General features: G+C 38.0%; 2 protein-coding genes across 2 annotated transcripts; both read right to left on the bottom strand.

Annotated features, from left to right (window-relative positions):
* Positions 1 to 1953: 1953 nt before the first annotated feature.
* Positions 1954 to 5481, bottom strand: LOC126609045 (2-oxoglutarate and iron-dependent oxygenase domain-containing protein CP2-like). Its single transcript, XM_050277064.1, has 9 exons — positions 5042 to 5481; positions 4602 to 4649; positions 4206 to 4382; positions 3981 to 4131; positions 3800 to 3886; positions 3276 to 3400; positions 2909 to 3027; positions 2285 to 2396; positions 1954 to 2192 (listed from the first exon to the last, which is right to left on the bottom strand). Exons 1-9 carry the CDS (start codon positions 5330 to 5332, stop codon positions 2160 to 2162), a joined length of 1143 nt encoding a protein of 380 aa, XP_050133021.1. The 5' UTR covers positions 5333 to 5481; the 3' UTR covers positions 1954 to 2159.
* Positions 5482 to 7048: 1567 nt separating this feature from the next.
* On the bottom strand, positions 7049 to 13388 carry LOC126606825 (protein PHYTOCHROME-DEPENDENT LATE-FLOWERING-like). The gene is made up of 12 exons (XM_050274209.1): positions 13061 to 13388; positions 12378 to 12450; positions 12236 to 12300; positions 12063 to 12125; positions 11213 to 11293; positions 10971 to 11129; positions 10776 to 10874; positions 9515 to 10689; positions 9189 to 9418; positions 8921 to 9075; positions 8427 to 8465; positions 7049 to 8326 (listed from the first exon to the last, which is right to left on the bottom strand). Exons 1-12 carry the CDS (start codon positions 13181 to 13183, stop codon positions 7085 to 7087), a joined length of 3504 nt encoding a protein of 1167 aa, XP_050130166.1. The 5' UTR covers positions 13184 to 13388; the 3' UTR covers positions 7049 to 7084.
* Between the last annotated feature and the right edge of the window lie 2783 nt (positions 13389 to 16171).

Genomic DNA, 16171 nt, shown 5'->3' with positions numbered 1-16171 from the left:
TATTTATATGACATAGGTTACAAGAAACGCTCGGTACTAACAGTGTATCGTTCCGTCCGATGACTATAAGAAGTACTTGCTCCTCTTTAGTCTTTACATAGGCGGCTAGGCCTTTTGTGAGCCAAAAAGTCTCACAAAGTTTTGGCACATAGTATTCCACTGTTCTCGCATTAGATGGTCAGAACACACAAACCTAACCAACAAATTATTCTTCCACTGTCTAAGTAACACGTAGAAGTGAAGTGACGTTTGCTCCGGAAAAGGATCCTGGGATCATTTTTCTAGGAATCCTGTAATCATATATATTCATCGTACGTTGAGCGGTCGGAAATTATTAACGACAACTGATCGTACCATGTACGATGAACGAACACGATTGCTCCTAGTTGCGATGTTTCCTAATCGAATACGTGTCGAGCACTTTGCTCATCCCTGAGGTGTCAAGAGAATACCACCCCGAACACTAGGTCTGACAATCTTTATGTCCCTTTTGTAAGCTTCTTTGTTGATAGTCAAACCAGACCATTAAACGGTCAGGCCTCATTCATTTGGTCCTATCGGGCTGGCCTATAAGTTCACTGACTTGATATTTGTTTGTCCTTCTCTTGGATTTTCTCCAGGCCTGTATTATTTTAGGGGTGGAAAGGGAGCCCACATTAATAGTGTACAATTAATCCTTCTATCTTTACCCTATTAATAGCACTAACACGTGTGCAGTGTGTTGATGAAATTGAATCCAAAAGGGTACTTTTACTTTGACCATTACCTATTGATAATATTGTTTTTTTTAAATATTGAGTATTTAAGGGGTACTTCACATATAAAAAAAATAGAGGAAATAGTCGTTCAAAAAAATAAAAAAGGAAATAATATACTTTTTTATGTCATTTTATTTATTTTATGACACGTAAAGTACCTTTTAAATAAGGACATGGAAAAAAAATCTCCTATAAAAGGTTTTAAAACTTTAAGGTGTCCTTTTCAGACATTGAACACTGTTCTCACCTAATGGTTATTTTCTTACCTAATGGTTATTTTTAACACTTAGTTAAACTCACTTTGTTTGTAATCGAGTCAAATTAAGCATCACCGCCACTCATATTCACGTGGAACATTTGTGATCGGATGGTTGACATTCTTCCATTTATATGGTAATATGTGAAGAATGCAGAAGGATAATTGACAGATTCATGCACGCATAACGACCTTTGGGATATGGGTTTAAGCAACAATATACCATTTGGTCCTAAATGGCTTTGCTTTCTTACACCAATTCCTTAAGAGCTAGTGTTGTGGAGACAGACCTACTGAGTAGACACACACGGAAAGCATGTTTGACTTGAATATTTTGATCAAACGTGTAGAACGAGTCAAACGAAAGATGGTGTTGAGTAACATCGTCTTTCATGATGCCAGAGCGGATTTTCTATACTTTGAATTTCATGAGATTTGTACACTTTGAATTTCATGAGATTTGTATGTGGATGGTGGGAGAGAAACTTAGGGTGCGTTTGGTACGCAAACGGGACGGGACGGGACGGAACGAAGGTGTAATTTTTGAAAAAGACATGGGGTATATTTGTCTTAAAATGGTAAAACATTGTGTTCCACAAACGTGGAACAAACCCGTTCCAGGGGGGAGGTGGAACGCAAAAACACCCAAAATCTGTCCCGTGGAACAGCCCGTTCCACCCATTTTTGGCGCATCAAACGCGGGACGGAACGCCTCGTCCCGTTCCGTCCCGTCCCGTCCCACGTACCAAACGCACCCTTACAGACCATATTGCCATTGTGGGGTTATCCAAGCCAATCACGCAATGTCAAGTCCAGTAGTACGTTACCTGTTGAAACACACAGTGAAACCACACCTTGAATGATAAGAAAGAACGTCACCGGAGTGGTTTCAAGGTGAAACCACACACGGTGAAACAGCTAAAGCGTTGAAACACACAGTGAAACCACACCGCCACCGGCCTTTCATATTACTAACAAATAGCCCGACTGTAGTCTGCATTAATGGATGGAATACAAATTTGAAAATAGACACGAAAAACGTCTATGTGCTGATAAGGATGAGATTTTACAACTTAACGAGCAAAAGTTGCAAGATGAACAGATCAAGAAGTATCGGAAGTAAAAACGTAAAAGAAATAAACAGCTCAAGCAGTTTGTCCATTTATCTTAAGTATTTCCTGTGAAAAGAAAATCAGAGGTCAGAAGTTAATGAATGCCAAACATAGAAACATGCTGAATATTTTTCTCTGTCTCATCAAATATTCCATACCAGTTTGGTTGCGGCAATTGATTGGCGCTGCCTTTCTTTCTTCTCACGTTTGCACTCGCCACACCAGTTGGAAAAGTCTTTCTGATATTTCTTCAGCTCCCTAAAGACCGAACTACAAGAAGATTGGGGATCCAAAGTAAGTAATTTGGTAAACAAGAAAGCATAATTGAGATAATCCTTGCAATAAAACCCTATGTTTGACAGTTTTACTGTAAGTGTACCTAGAAAAGCTTCTGCAAAACTGTTTGTAAGTAAACTAACCGGCACACAGGCAAAAAATCCTAGTACTTAACGAGACCAGGATCCAAAGGTTACTTAGCCTTAAATAAATTCTATCAATTTCTTAGATGGCACATTTTGGTAATGTATGTTTACAAGGCCATTCAGTGTGTTTTGCAATGTGCACAATCAATTGAGAAAACAATAGAGGACATAGCGTTTAGGAGAAACCAACTGTGTGAAACCCGGATATTCCAACATTTCACTGAACTCTACTTTAAGACCAGTTAGGGAGATTGTGTAGTAACCCGAAAGTTAGGGAGATTGTGATATCCTCGAAATCCTTAGGTTAGGTTTCTTTAAATTCTTTTGGGGGGGGGGGGGATTAAATATGGAGAATGGTACCTTCTGCACCATAATAATAAGTTGACTCGACGCCCTGATGTCGTGGCTCTAGCACCATGTCGATGGCGACCATGATGAAGAATGGCATGTCCCGGGACATGAGGATAATCAAAGATTTCCTATTAAGTAAAATTAAGTTCAATACTTATATGGTAAAATGTAAGAAAATAAAAGATTTATTACAACTAAGAAAACATAAGAAAAAAAATAAAACATAAGAAAAAAAATAAACATGCAAATTACTATTTATCATAAATTAGAAATGATATCCAATATGATACCCCAAAGTCTTTGTATTACTAAAAGATGAAAAATATGACCCTACATAAAAAATTGTACCAAAAATTGATCATAAAGAATAGCACACCTCAGATTGTGTCTCTGAATTAACATGTTTATCACATCGAACACCTCGAAAGAACAAATCTCCACCTGAAAATTGCTTTCCCAAGCAAACATTCAAGGTGACTTCTGAATCATCCACATGAAAACCTGCAATATAAAGCTGTTGTGGATTCATAAAAGCTTAACAAGCTAAAAATCTAGCACAGGGGTTTAAGATGAAGACACGCATACAGTATTGAACAATTGGACACAATTATGAAAACATAAGGAGAAATAATGCCATATCAGCTAAACCAACAATCAAAACTGTTCCTAGGAAATAATGATAATCAGTAGAAATAACTTAAAAATGCAATAGAGTACATTATCGTCCAGTCAGATACTAAAGCCTCAGTATTACTCTGCAGTCTACAGCATAACTCCCTTGACTAAGAAAATATAAAGAGTGGAAATGGCAGAGAGAGAGAGAGAGAGAGAGAGAGGCTTAAGTACAAATGTTTCTTTCGAAAAACTAAATCTAAAACCTTTAGATGGATGAGCACCTACCAAGCTCTACATCCCTATCGATTCCATATTCAACAACAAAACCGTGATGAGTATCCAGTGTGGATCCACCAACTTCCGGGAAGAAAACTGCATCAACAAAAAAAAGTATAACCTTATTTCTAATCTTTCACATATAAGAACTTTTTCTAATTACAATTTCACAATACTAGAGATGAAATACCTTTGGACATAGGACGTATAAAGTCCTCCATCAACTTGTCAAGCATGGTTTCCAGGCCAAAGTCATCAAGAACACAACCGTATTTATTCATTGTATTTGGTCGCATGACTCTGAAATTTGTCTCATGGACCCACCCTTGAAAATTTTCCACCTAAGCAATCAGAATTTGATAAGAAAATAGAAAAGGTAACATAAAGGAAAATTAACTTTTATTCAAAATGATACCTCAGTTACTAACAAGTCACAGAAATCCGGCTGAAGCATTTCAAATGTATAAACTCCAGGAGAGGGTTCAGACAGTATACTTCTAAAGCTATCCTCTGTGTTCTCACTGATTGCTCTGAGAAATGAGGGGACAAAGAACTTTTCAGCTTGCAGAGTGTACAACTCCCTTTGTAGAGGCTGCAATGAGACCGATTAAGAAGGAAATTACTTAAGTTTGTTGACATGCAATCATGACTAAATGTCTTATGCAGAAAACTCGAGCCCCCAATTCCAGTAGTACCAAAAGAAGGGGCTTAACTTTAATGACTGCAACATTCGACCATGATCCATAAATGTGTTGTTTACATATTACAGCAAGTTTTGAAATGTTAACTGCATATTAGCCATCAAACGCACCTGATAGTGTGTGATGATCTTCTGCCTGTATTCTCGATGTCGTTGAACCTGTTTATTCAAACAGGAAAAAACATATGAGCCACTCAGGAATGCAGTGACGCCGGATTGACTAATTAACGAAAGCACATTGCCCCTGCCTGTTCTGACTATACGTTATTTCTACTCAAGCTTATCTCCCTTGACTAGGCACATAAACTAAATCCGCATCAATAATCAAATTTTAACACAGGAATTGTATATCCGCATCAATCATTTCCGGAGAATTCAAAGAAATTACACATTCTACCGCAATCGCAACTGAAGCAAACTCATTTCACACCTTCATCCAAATAGTCAAATTCACATAACAAGAAATTCCGAAACTTCCAATATTCAAATTCATTTTCAGTTTCAGTTTCATGCATGCACCAAACTTGAGGGAGAGAGTTATCATGTCTTACACGAGTGCGTTCGCTCTCGGGTGAGTACCGGAGGAGAATGTCCCTCATGTACTGGAGCTTGAGGTCACGTGAGGCATTGAGCATGGTGGGTGGCAAGTAGCGCTCCAGCGAGCTGAAGAGCAAGGGACTGAACTCCAACTGCTCCAGGTCCTCGTAGCTCTCCGCCTTGTGATCCTTGTTCGGCATCAGTCTCAGCCTGTTCGACAAGCTCATCACGCAGTTTCCGTTGTTGCCTGCGCTCAGCGTTTGCGGCGGTGGCCTCCGTCGGTCCGCCGCGCCGTCCGTAGCCATAGTCTTCGACTCTTCGTAAGATAGATTGGGGATTTTAAGAGAGAGATAGTGACTGAATTGGCGGAATTTTGTTAGGGTTTTGAAGAATTGAAAAATGCAGAAGAAGAAGTTTGAGCTGCAGGTTAGGGCTTGGGGTTCCCTGTGGCGTGGTTAGTTGGTTAAACACTTAACAGTGGACGCGCGAGCAGAATCTGGACGTGGGTCCACAGAGATGACGTGGGGTGGTTTTTATTTGGGAACTTTAATGAAAAACTTCTGGTACTGTTTATTTTAACAAAAAATCACATTTTTATACTAAAAAGTTAATCATGTACTTTTCATTTTACCATTTAAAACTCAAACTTTTTAAACCATTTTCATTAGTTTTCATTTTTTATTTTAGTTGTGGGGACACTCTGACGTGGAGTGTTGGAAATTTATCCACAAATTTTCAAGTAGTGCATTTACTTCTTTTGGAGGTGGATTGTTTGCCCTCCAATTTTCATACTCTCTCTATTCCCAACTGTTTTTTGTGATTACAGTTAAGTTATGTCAACATTTTATATTCTTATTATTTCTATAAAAAATAATATAAAATATTGACGTGACTTAACCATGACCACACAAACAAGAGAGGATGTGAAGAGTATGAAAATAGGATGGCAGACAATCCACCTCCACTTCTTTTTCCCACCTTCTTTTTTCCATAACAATTCATCGAGCTTTTTTTTTTTTTGAAAATATTAATTGCAATTTTATTCGAACCTGATGTAATTAATAACTTACGAACAATTTTTAATACGAATCTGTTGTAATTAAACCAGCTATCATTACAATTTTACTTGAATCCGATGCATTTCTTTCAACAACAATTCATTTCGCAGTTTTATTTTTGAAAATGGTAATTAAAATCTTATCAGAAGTAACTGAATCTGGTGTAATTAATAGAATACGAACAACTTTCTAAACGAATCCGTTGTAATTAAACCGGCTATCATTACAATCCTATTCAAATCCGATGCATTTTTTCAACAATTCATTCCGCACTTTTGTTTTTGAAAATGGTAATTACAATCTTATCCGAATGGACCGAATCTGGTGTAGTTAATGGGATACGAACAACTTTCTATACGAATTCATTGTAATTGAATCAGCTATCATTACAATCCTATTTGAATCCGATGCAATGTTGACTTACTTTCTAATTATTTAGACGGGGGATAGCCGCATTAGCTAAAGAAAATGTGTCTTAATATGCACTCAAAATTTGAATCTTTCTTTTGTATAATTTATTTAGTATGAATTAAGGTAATGTTTGTATTAAAAAATGAACCGTTGAGTTTTTTTTTTTTACACGATAAATACTATATCAAATTAATCTATATCACAAAAAAAAAAAAAAAAATCGAACTTGAATGCATTAAGAGAAGCACACTGCTCCAACCAGGTAAGTGGACTGTTGATCTTGTTTTGGCAACATATACTTGGCACACCATTCTCCAAGATGAAACAAATAGATAGAAGAAAAACATTGAAGAAACATGAGGCTGATTGTTTTCCCTTACATTTTCTTTCAAAAAGACAAAATGGATGTATACCCGTCCCCTCCCTACCTTGGTATGTAAGAATGTACACCCAAAAACCCTGGTTTTTCCCCCTAAATCTTACCTCTTGACTACTGTTGACCAAAAACGAAAAGACCAAAGGGCTAGAAAAACAACACTCATTGAGCTCAAGTTTTGTTACTTCCCGCATAGCCATAAGCCTGCAAGCTCATCTCCTGGATTCCATAAGCCGCGTTCCATTCGCCTGTTGCGCTGCTGGCTCTGGGATAAGTTGTTGGCTTTGATCAAATTGTTGATGACGGGTAACTTGACAATGAGGTGAACCTGCATGCTGTACTACGATGGCTGCTGTATCTGAATGCTGGAGCAATAATGTCATTTCCTGCTGCTGCTCCGTATTCTGTTGTGGCAGCTGGACTGGTGATCTCATTTCCGGTTGCATCTGCTGCTGGACTGGTGATCCCACTTCCTGTTGATGCATCTGCGGTTGTAGCTGCTGCCCAACTGGTGATCCCAGTCCCGGTTGATACATCTGCGGTTGTATCTGCTGCTGGACTGATGATTCCAGTTCTGGTGGATGCATCTGTGGCGGTATCTTTTGCTCAACCAGTGATCTAATTTCCGGTTGTATCCGCTGTTCAAACAGTGATCTCATTTCCAGTGGATGCATCTGCAATTGTAGCAGCTGCTGGTTGCTTAATTTAGTAGTCACGCCTCGAGAATTTGTTATGTCCACCGAAACCCCATTCATCAAGGCTTTCCCTTGGCCTTCTGTGGCCCTCAGAAGATCAGAAACCGGGCCAAGAGGTAGCTTGCTGTCATTTAAACTAGATACTTCACTGCCAAGATTGTTAAACAGGCCTACATTGCCAACCCAAGGCATCCGTCCTCCCAATTCCGTAGGAGGAGTAGAGGACCTCAAGCCCATGCCATTACCCAACAAACCAAGACGAGAATTTCCAAGTCCCTGGACTCCACCCCGTTCAATCATACCTAAACCACTTGCACTTACTCCTCCACCTCCTGATCCCCCCTGCATGAATTGATTTCGTTGTTGTTGTTGTTGTATTTGCAGCGTCTGATACATTGAATAGGCACAATTATTCAGAATCTGCCGGACTTGCGGCATCATGCAATTTTCTTGTGTAGCAATGCTGAGAGCTTGCTTGGGTATACAAGTGTCAGGGAGTTGTGCAGCTAACTGTATGATTTCAGGTGGGAGAAATTGGCCTCCAGAGAAAATGTTCTGTGAATGGCGTTGCATGGATATGGGACTGAGTCCGGAAGGTGATAACCTTGGGGTCAGAGTTGAGGAAGGTAGGGCGATTGGTCGAGCTGATGGAGTGGCACTAATAGTAGCACTATGCCACTGACTGCTGAAGCCCTCGTCAGCCTTGGGAGAAATCGGCCCTACATGATAACTAGCTAGGTAGTACCCTTCATGCTTCATCTGTCCAAAAGAATGACGAAAGAGTAAATAACGAAGTATTATTTTATGTTCTGAGAAACAAACCTAATCCATGAAAAATCCGCAACAGATACAAACATACCAGTGTGGTGAACTGAGTAGCCAAGAGGTATGCAGAATGCTGCCAAGAACAATACATAAAATCAGGTGCTTTCTTCATCAAATCAACCCAGCAACACGATTCTAAGATATAAACTGGCTTCCGTTTCTTATTCTATACAGTTTGCTAACGGAGGCTGGATAGATTTTAATCTCGTAAAATTATAGTCACAAAATAGACCAACTGTTGGTTCGAAAAAGAAAATTGGAATAAGGAAATATGGGAACGCGCAAATAAAATCATGGGACCGCAATTCGGAAGTAGTTGACAAAAGATATAAGTGCTCATTAGTTACTTGAAATATCAAGGAAATATCTGTAAACCATGAGCTTTGCTATGTAAAATAGACCACAGGGTAACAAACTCAAAACAGATGTCAGGGGATTGATAATCGAAAGATTTATTGCATTCCAAAAGGAACGTCGCAATCATATATCAGAAGAGGAGACTCTGAATAATCACAAATGGAAACTCACAGTGCTAGTAGAAGCTGGTAGAAGAGGATGATCAATTGAAAACATCTCTTTTTCGGTTCCATAAGCAACACTTGCTTTCATCATTCCCTCATTCAGCTTCTCCGATATGATCAGTCTGACCTGAGCCTCTCTATCAACGATGGGAGTCTCATTTTCTAGGATTGCATAGAATTACTCAAAATGAGAAGAAAGGTAGCAATAAGGGTTGAAAATTACATACATGTATAAATATAACATGCATGGAAGACAAACATAATCAGTTCTTTACCTTGATGGATGTGAGATTGACGTAGAAAAGTCAATGTCCGAGTTTCATAAATACCGATACCCCTGTCCAGAAAGCATTCTTTGAGAGAAATTTTATCTGCGGAAGTATTCTCCCACTTTTTGTTATCTCCTGAAGATAAGAGTTGGTAAGAAACCAATGGAGTTACGGAAGAAAAGGGTTTCCTTCGCAAAAATGGGTCCAATTTGTACTCCCTGTTATGTAGTCCATACCTGATGCATTACAAAGCATTACACATCATAACAAGCAAGACTACAGAAACAGAACTATTTGCAGTATAACTGGCATGACTTTAACTATGATACTACCTCTCAGTCACTGCTTGAATCTTCAAAAAGCTCTCAGGGAAAGATCCAGCTTTAGGTCTTGATGGCCGAGATGAAGTAAGATTCATGGAAACATGGTTTGCATCAGCAGCATTAGTATTGCCCATGCTAGCACTAGAATCATCAGTCTTTTTTCTGGAGCGTTTAGGACGAGGATCTGTTTTCTGCTTTGGAGGAACAACTACCTCTGATGGCAGAAAGGTTATGTTTGGAGAACTTGCAGACGCACAATTCTCAGGAGCTGCAACCTGGAATATATCTGAACCCGTCCTCAATTGAGAGACACTTCTGTGCATCCTCATATTAGTAGATACATTATCTCTTAATTGAGATGATGATTGTTGCTTTTGTGATTGCTGGAGATAAGACTGAACAGGTATCCTGTCCATCACACGGTGCTCATTTTTGGTCTTCCTAAAATTTGAACTGGGGAAACTATCTTTTTCAGGCTCTAACTTAACATTAGAAGTGTCGAAAGCAGCCTGCAGCTCTGAGATTCCTTGAAAACTTCTTGTCTGACCATTATTTATTATCGCCAAGGGACGCACTTTCTCCTGGATTCTTTCATGTATAACTTTTCCACCCTCACTGGGTTGATGCAACAATTTTTTCTTCCACTGTAGATAAGGTAGAAGACCGGTTTCAGCTTGGCTTCCAGTAAGCTGCTGATAAGAGAAGTCCACAGGCTCTGGCTTGGGTTTCTTTAGCATTGGTGCTTGAACTGCTTGTGTTTCACATCTGACTCTCTTATCAAGAGCCGATGAACCAGGCATTCCCAAACCATTATTTGAGTAGTTAAGACTTGGTTTGGGTAAAGTGGCAAAATCAGACACTGCAACCATCGGTAAAGAAGCCTGGCTACAACTATATGCAGCTTTAGATGTAGGCTGTGATGTCAACAGATTGGAAAGTGAGTTCCCCAATTCTCTTGAAGAAGGTTGTTTTCTTGTGGATAATGAGTTCTCTCGTACAACATTGTGCTCCAAAAAGGTAATGCCTCTTTCTTGATACGATAAACCAGCTAGAGAGCTGCAACTCTGAGTAGCACAATTAACGGTAATGTCAGCTACATGATGAGAGTTGTTGAAACCTATGTCGGTGTCTGATGCATTACTCAGTTTTCGCCTTTTCCAGCTCCACATAATTCCAAGATTGATCTGCTAAAAAATGTAAAAGTTAGGTAATATGCTTCAAGCATTTGGAACTTTGGCAGGCGTTACACGAATTCTATCACTTCCAGTACCTTCTTTCTTAAGGATTCTCCAGAGTATATGTCCTGCAATGGCTGTGGATTTAGATGAAGAGCAGGTTGCAGAGCCTTGACAATTTGGGACTCAACTTCCTGAACAAGAACAAGGAAATGAACATGAGAACAAGGCAATAAGCTTGAGTGGAAAGCCGAGGAGCATACAGATGCTCACTACAAAAGTCTACCAACCAAAAAGTCTCTGTAGGTCCAAGAATTATTGGAGATTGACAAGATGTCTTTGACAACATTTTCCGCGCGCATATGCAAGAGAACCTTGTGAACACTTGGAACTTTATTTGTAGGAACAGTCACTCTTTCTTGGATCAAACAACTGCGGTAATCTTGAATCTGCGAAGGAAACATCTTTCAAGAAGACAAAACTACCAAACCTAATGCCAATGACCAAATAAACACTAAAACAAAGACATCACCTCACAAAGGATGGCTCCCTTGACATATTTGCAGGGTAAGGCATCAAAAACATCTCCAGGTAACCAACCACACTCAATCGCCTGATAAACACGACAAATATAGAAAACCAAATTATGAGTGTTAAATATACAGTAAAGAACCTGCAGCTTGCTTTAAAATATTAACGAATCGCTTTAAGGTTGAACAATATTCCGAAGATTTTATCTAAAAATAAAAGAAAAGAAGATATCAAAGTTTCATGACCTTTCATTCCAGCATTTGATGTTCAATAACAACTAAACAAACCCCAATACATAGGAACATTTTTTTCAATAGCTCTATCCAATATTCCCCTAAAAATCTGTGATGTTTGCGGGTTTTAGGAAAAGAGGTAAACTGTTTATCTGGCGATAAAATGCGTATGGAAACTGACCTTCCTATCTTAAAATTTTAACCGGGTTTTAGGAACTCAAACAATTAACAAACATAAAATGCAGCACAAGCAGCATAAGTAGAAGCAATCGACCATGAGTGTCGTCGTGAAAAGCCACTGGCTATGACCCGTTAAGATCTAAGTACAACAACAAGATAGCAAGACTCGGTATAGCGAGGCAGCACTATATTTATAGATTGGAAAGAAGGGACTCTCCAAAGAGAGGCCCGAGTGGAATGGAATAGTTGACCGTGGAACTGAGTTCGCATGTGCAAGCAAAACAGTCATCTTGGCATCAACAATCTAGTTAAAACTGAGGAGGAAAGGGAACCACTTAGCTATCTATTAATAACTTGTAGCCTGTCTAACAAAAAGTTAAGTCACTGCCAAGACACTCTGGTGAATCACACCGCGCAAATAATGAATCACAGACTTACCGTAAAAAGTTTCTCTGATGCTCTATCATATGGATGCAAGTGCTCTGGTACGCCATTGAGCAGCTACAAAAGCATTAAGGTGTGCGTTAATGGCCGGTGGAAAGATTACAAATGATATATAGTTTAACAAATGCAAGCAACTTCTGTAAGAATCTATCGTCATGATTTCTGACCTCGTTAGCTTTTCCCACGTTAAATCCGTTCTCAAACAACTTCAGTGAAAAGGATACCTCAAAGTCTGCACGAAAAATCGACTCTCAACAAGAAAAAATTCTCAGCAGATCATAAGCTTACAAGATCAAAGTGGTGCGTTACCCTCTGAAAGATTGACTAATACACTTGAAGGATCAGCAGCAGCAACCTTAGCTCCCATCCCAGTACAATTAACCTTCACAAAACCATTGGAAGATTTAATAATTTAAAACCCTTACAGGCACTTGAAAATGTGTTTCAACTAAACATCCAACTTGTTAACTAAATTATGCTTTAAAACGTCCATTTTATATAACAAAAGACAACAATTAAAGGCGAAATTTTGCATCCAAGCTACCGAGTTCGATTCTCCTCTCCCAACATCGCCTGTATAAAAAAGGGCAATCTTTCGATAAAACAAAAAAAAATCGAAAGATGGGGGAAAAATAAAAACACATAAACAAGTGAAAGTTCACTCCCCACTGAATTAATCAACCTTCAACCATGCAAACAACAAATCACAATTACAGGCAAGGAAAAAAAAAAAACAGGTGGTGCTATCCAAACACTCGTTTTTACCTTCATGTATGAGAGGTAAAAATGGATATGTGGATAGCACCACCCGAAAAGAAACCCATCAACCAAAACCACAGAAATGTCATAAAAACCAGAAACCCCAAAATCCAACTGAGACAATAAAACAACAATACAACAAACAACAACCGATCAATCAAAATAATACTATGAAGCAGGTTGAATAAAAGGTTGGCTGGTGAAAAAACTCGAACTCATAATATCTACAAGACCTCGTTCTCTCGCTGCTGAGGGTCAGAACCCGAATCGTTTTCACTGCTGTCTTTCTCCTCAGTCGGAAGCAGCTTCGGTCTGTACCTCGTACCCGTCTTTGCAACCTGGAACGACACACCCATGTCTCCCTCACTTCACTCAGAATTTCCTCCACCACCTTTTGGTTACAAAGAAAACGATGAAATGGGTTTGAGAGGGACGGCGGGAATGTGCCCTAGTTGTATCGGAAACTGCCCGTTTCGCTCTGGTTCTCGGAGGGTCACGATTCATAGGTTGATAACTTAGCCATGAACAGAAACACGTAGTATATATACAGCTCCAAATCCAATATAGTATTATATGGAAACTTGATAAATTTACAGCTTATGCTGTGATGGCGTTATACAATTTTGTTTTATCTTTATATTGCATCGGTGGATGTGGGGGCTCTTGAATTCAATTCACTTTTTGGATTTTTTTCCGGGAGTTCTGTGTAAAGGCAACGGCCATTTTGGCGCTTTATGGTTGCATGGGTGAAATGTGTTGATCATGTAGGTGATTTGGTGGGAAATGGATTTGGTCTTATTTGCATCTCCGATGTGATAAATCACTCACCTAGGGAATGTTGTGGTGTAGTTGGGCTGCATCGTTCTTTATGGGTTCTAATCGTTATACATGACACATCAACATCAAAACAAGTTGAGTTTTGAAGATTTTCTTGATGGCTTTTTAGCTCAAGTGCTTTATAAGATTGACATAACTCATCACTTTGGTCTTCAACAACGAAAATCAATAGAAATGGTATCTGAGTTTGTCAACTGTCAATCATTTTGATCATTTTGTGAAGAATTTGTCAACATGATCATTAAGTGAAGGGATTAGTTTAACAAAAATACTCTTGAAAATGTAATCACATGGTCGTTGACATGACAACTTAATAAAGATATTGACAAATTTATCGCGGAATTACTAAAATCATTTACGAACAAACTCAAAGATTACTTCAATTGATTTTCATGTCATAAACCAAAATGATGAGTTATGCCAATCTCAAATATTATTTTGGATTAAAAAAAACCTATTTTGAATAGGGTTGAATGTTACACAAAGCGGAAATTTTACTATGCTTCCGTTTGTGACATGTGCTAAATAAACAGAGAGCTAATTATACATCACTGTAATGTAACACTTCTTTGTTTGTTCGTGATTCATCTGCTCGACTTGTGCGGGTTTAGAGAGTAAGGTTTCTACTATTGTAGTCCAATGACCAAACCTTATGCGTAGCTCGACTCGCTTAATCCTTTATCATCCTTATTAAAAAAAAATCATCTGTTCGACTTCCAGCTTAGTTAATCTCGAATAATGATAAACCGTTACAAATAACGAAAAAAACAAACACCAGTAAATAGAAAAGCACCTAACAACATATAGTGCAACCAAACAAATACCAGTATCATAGCTGCAAGACACGAAGGAAAACAAAATACAAGATTGTTCAGCTGTTTACTAAAAATAGTTAATAACGCAATCTAATATAGAACATTATTTTGGCTGCATTATACGTTTCCACGTGTAAATAGAAGAGCACATCTAAACAAAAAAGCACATGGTAACGTATAATGCAGCCAAACAAATACCAGTATTATAGCTCTAAGACACGAACGAGAAAAAAAAAAACAAAATTGTTTAATTGTTTACTAAAAATAGTCAATAACGCGATATGGTATACAAATTACTTTGGCTGCATTATACGATCCAACGTACAAATAGAAAATTACCTGGCAATGTTAACGTAGCCAAACAAAAACCAGTATTATAGCTGCAAGACACGAACGAAACAAAAAAAAACAACATTCTTCAATTACTTACTAAAAATAGTTAACAACACGATGTGGATATAAAGAGAAACTTTTTATACGATTTTAATTTTTTTTTAGTAGTGTGAATTTGATTTTAATCAGATATTTACATTGTTTTTCGAACTAAAAGTAATCGGCTAAGAAGTATAGTAGTCAATCTGGCACGAGCAGCGTGGTCTCTTACCTACTCCTAAGTTTGATTGATTTTTTCTTTGTAGTTTAGATTAAAGTACATGTAACTCGAGTAATAAATGAAAATAATAATTAGTTAAGGAGGAGAGGCATCTCACATGTATGGGAGATTTTTTTAGTGTGCTGGCAATACGATTAAGAAGACTAAGTGTCATAGTACAATTGGTTGAAAACTTAAAAAAAAAATACAACCAATTGTATTATGATAATTGGTGTTCAAACCCGTGTTTTCAGCATATTGAAAATTTTTCTATAAGTACAAAGAAAACTGCATGTGAAATAGAAATCGAATGAGGATCCATGCCGGATCTTTTTTTGTGAGAATCTTGGGGATCCACAAGTCACATCATTTCATTGTATATCGTGCAGTCAATTTTCGTCAGGTACTGTTTATATTCAATTTTAAATAAAAAATTTACAATAATTTTTTACCACACGATGTACGATAAACAAATATAATTGAAAGATTTCCAGAATCTCCACAAAGACGATCCGACAAGGATTATCCCTCATAAAAATCAAAGTAACAAGCAAAACACTAAATATCATTAGGAGCTGACAATCATTTGTTTATTATTTATTAACACCGGTTGAATTTAACGTTTGACTCACTGTTCAAATTGAAAACGGGTGGGCCGTGGGCTTCAAAGACAAATAGAAATCTTTTTATATTTTTTTTCAATTTTATGGGCTAGGCTAAGAATATAGCTCACCAAATGAAGACATCATATAGAAGTAAATATTATCTTCCTTTTTCTTATAAAACGGAAATTATCCGTTATTACTTAATTCACTATTTTCAGAAAAAAGGAAATTCTCCCTGACCTTTACCCAAAAAAAATAAAGCCTCCCTTGGCCTATGTCAAACTTGTCATGCAAAGCAAGCGTCGAATCGTGAATCACGAAGGTGTGGCTCTTTTGTCATGTCCCGTGGGGGATCGGTTTCCTTTTCATTTATTTCTCTTTTGTTTTTCGTTTTTTCCTAACTAAATTTGAAGATGTAATTCGCACTCTAAAAATATTATTTTACATTTTTATACCAAATAAAGAAAAAAAATGAGGTCAGCTAGTATTATAGTC

Source organism: Malus sylvestris, chromosome 16 (genome assembly GCF_916048215.2).
Source record: "Malus sylvestris chromosome 16, drMalSylv7.2, whole genome shotgun sequence".
NCBI lineage: Eukaryota > Viridiplantae > Streptophyta > Magnoliopsida > Rosales > Rosaceae > Malus > Malus sylvestris.
This window is presented reverse-complemented; position numbering and strand designations above follow the sequence as displayed.